At 65.3% G+C, this 1,581-nt stretch overlaps 1 protein-coding gene across 1 annotated transcript in view; it reads left to right on the plus strand.

Annotated features, from left to right (window-relative positions):
• Nucleotides 1-275: 275 nt before the first annotated feature.
• Nucleotides 276-1,581, plus strand: part of DLL4 (delta-like 4 (Drosophila)) — a 10,048-nt gene continuing 8,742 nt past the window's right edge. The window contains exons 1-2 of the mRNA XM_008570253.1: nt 276-677; nt 789-1,058. Coding sequence (XP_008568475.1) covers nt 612-677; nt 789-1,058 — 336 coding nt within the window. The 5' untranslated portion in view covers nt 276-611. The remainder of the gene's footprint in view (nt 678-788; nt 1,059-1,581) is intronic.

The raw sequence follows: 1,581 nt of genomic DNA on the forward strand, positions 1-1,581 counted from the left end.
ATCTCCCGCTGCCAGGGTCTTAGCCTTTAACACAGCCATCACTGAGGACTGGTCACCTCGGAACGCGCAGAGCTGGGGGCCCAAGGGGTGGGAGCGGCTCCGAGGGGCGTGGACCTGCGCCCGACTGGCTGGCTGGGAGGGGGGATGGCGGGGGCGGAGGCCCCCTCCGGGAGGTACTGGGACTGTAGCAGCTAGAGGCCCGGAGGGGAGGGGAGAGTGACCATGAGTCTGAGTGACAGGAGGCCAATATATATAAGGAAGGCTCCCGAACGCGCAGGTTTCAGTAGCGGCGTTGCGCGCAGGCCGGGAACACGAGGCCAAGAGCCGCAGCCTGAGCCGCCTCGGTGCGGTGTACCCGGGCAGTAGCCCGCTTGCAGCCCTAGGATTAGCCCGAGGACACGTCCTCAGCGCGGCCACCGCCCAACATCCCTCACCTGGATTACCTACCGCGGCAGTTGCAGTGGAACTAGTGAGAAGGCGAGCCGGCAGCAGCGTCCCAAGAGGAGCCCGACTTTTCAGGGACCTCGCTGGCGGGCGGACGCGCGGGAAAGCCGCGTCCCGAACAGAGCCAGATACAGTGCTCGTGCGTGGAGAGAACGACGCCCCAGGGGATGGCGGCCGCGTCCCGGAGAGCCTCTGGCTGGGCACTACTGCTGCTGGTGGCACTTTGGCAGCAGGTAACGTCCCGCGCCCTCTCCGCCCCCTCCCGCCGCTCTCCGGGCCTGAGTCCCGGGCGCCCGCTGAGCTGACCGCTCCCCTTCCTCCTTCCCTCGGTCCCTGTGCAATAGCTCGCGGCCGGCTCCGGAGTCTTCCAGCTGCAGCTGCAGGAGTTCGCCAACGAGCGCGGCGTACTGGCCAGTGGGCAGCCGTGCGAGCCCGGCTGCCGGACTTTCTTCCGCGTCTGCCTTAAGCACTTCCAGGCGGTCGTTTTGCCCGGGCCCTGCACCTTCGGCAGCGTCTCCACCCCGGTATTGGGCACCAACTCCTTCGCCATCCAGGACGACAGCAGCGGCGGGGGCCGCAACCCTCTCCAACTGCCCTTCAATTTCACCTGGCCGGTGAGCATAGCCTGGGTGCACTGGGAGGGTACGGAAGGCGAGAGGAGGGGGCGCCCTGGGACCAAAGCCCCCTCGTCAAATTTCTTCGCCTCCCCCCGGAAAAAAAAGAACCCCAGGGGCGCATTCTCTTCTAGCCCTTTCTTCCCGATTCACCAGTCTCGGTCTTCCCAGTTTTACGCCCTTCCTTCCCCCAGCTCTTGGGACACGATTTTCATTACCTACCACCCTGGAGCGGCCCCCCCCCGCCCCCGCAATGGCTCTCGTTTACACTCCCTCAACCCTCCCCCTACCGAGGTTTCTCCTCTCGCCTTCCCGGCTCGCACTGTACACTGTGCGCAGACCCGTTATGTTGACCGGGGCGCAGTAACTATATCCTGCAATTAGATTAATTAAACCGGCTGCCGCAAGGCACCCCCTCCTCCCCCGCCTGCTCATCTCTCTCTCTCTCTATCCGCCCCCCCGCCCCCCCCCCAGGGTACCTTCCCACTCATCATTGAAGCTTGGCACGCGCCTGGAGACGACC

Source organism: Galeopterus variegatus, unplaced genomic scaffold, assembly GCF_000696425.1.
Source record: "Galeopterus variegatus unplaced genomic scaffold, G_variegatus-3.0.2 Scaffold583, whole genome shotgun sequence".
Taxonomy (NCBI): domain Eukaryota; kingdom Metazoa; phylum Chordata; class Mammalia; order Dermoptera; family Cynocephalidae; genus Galeopterus; species Galeopterus variegatus.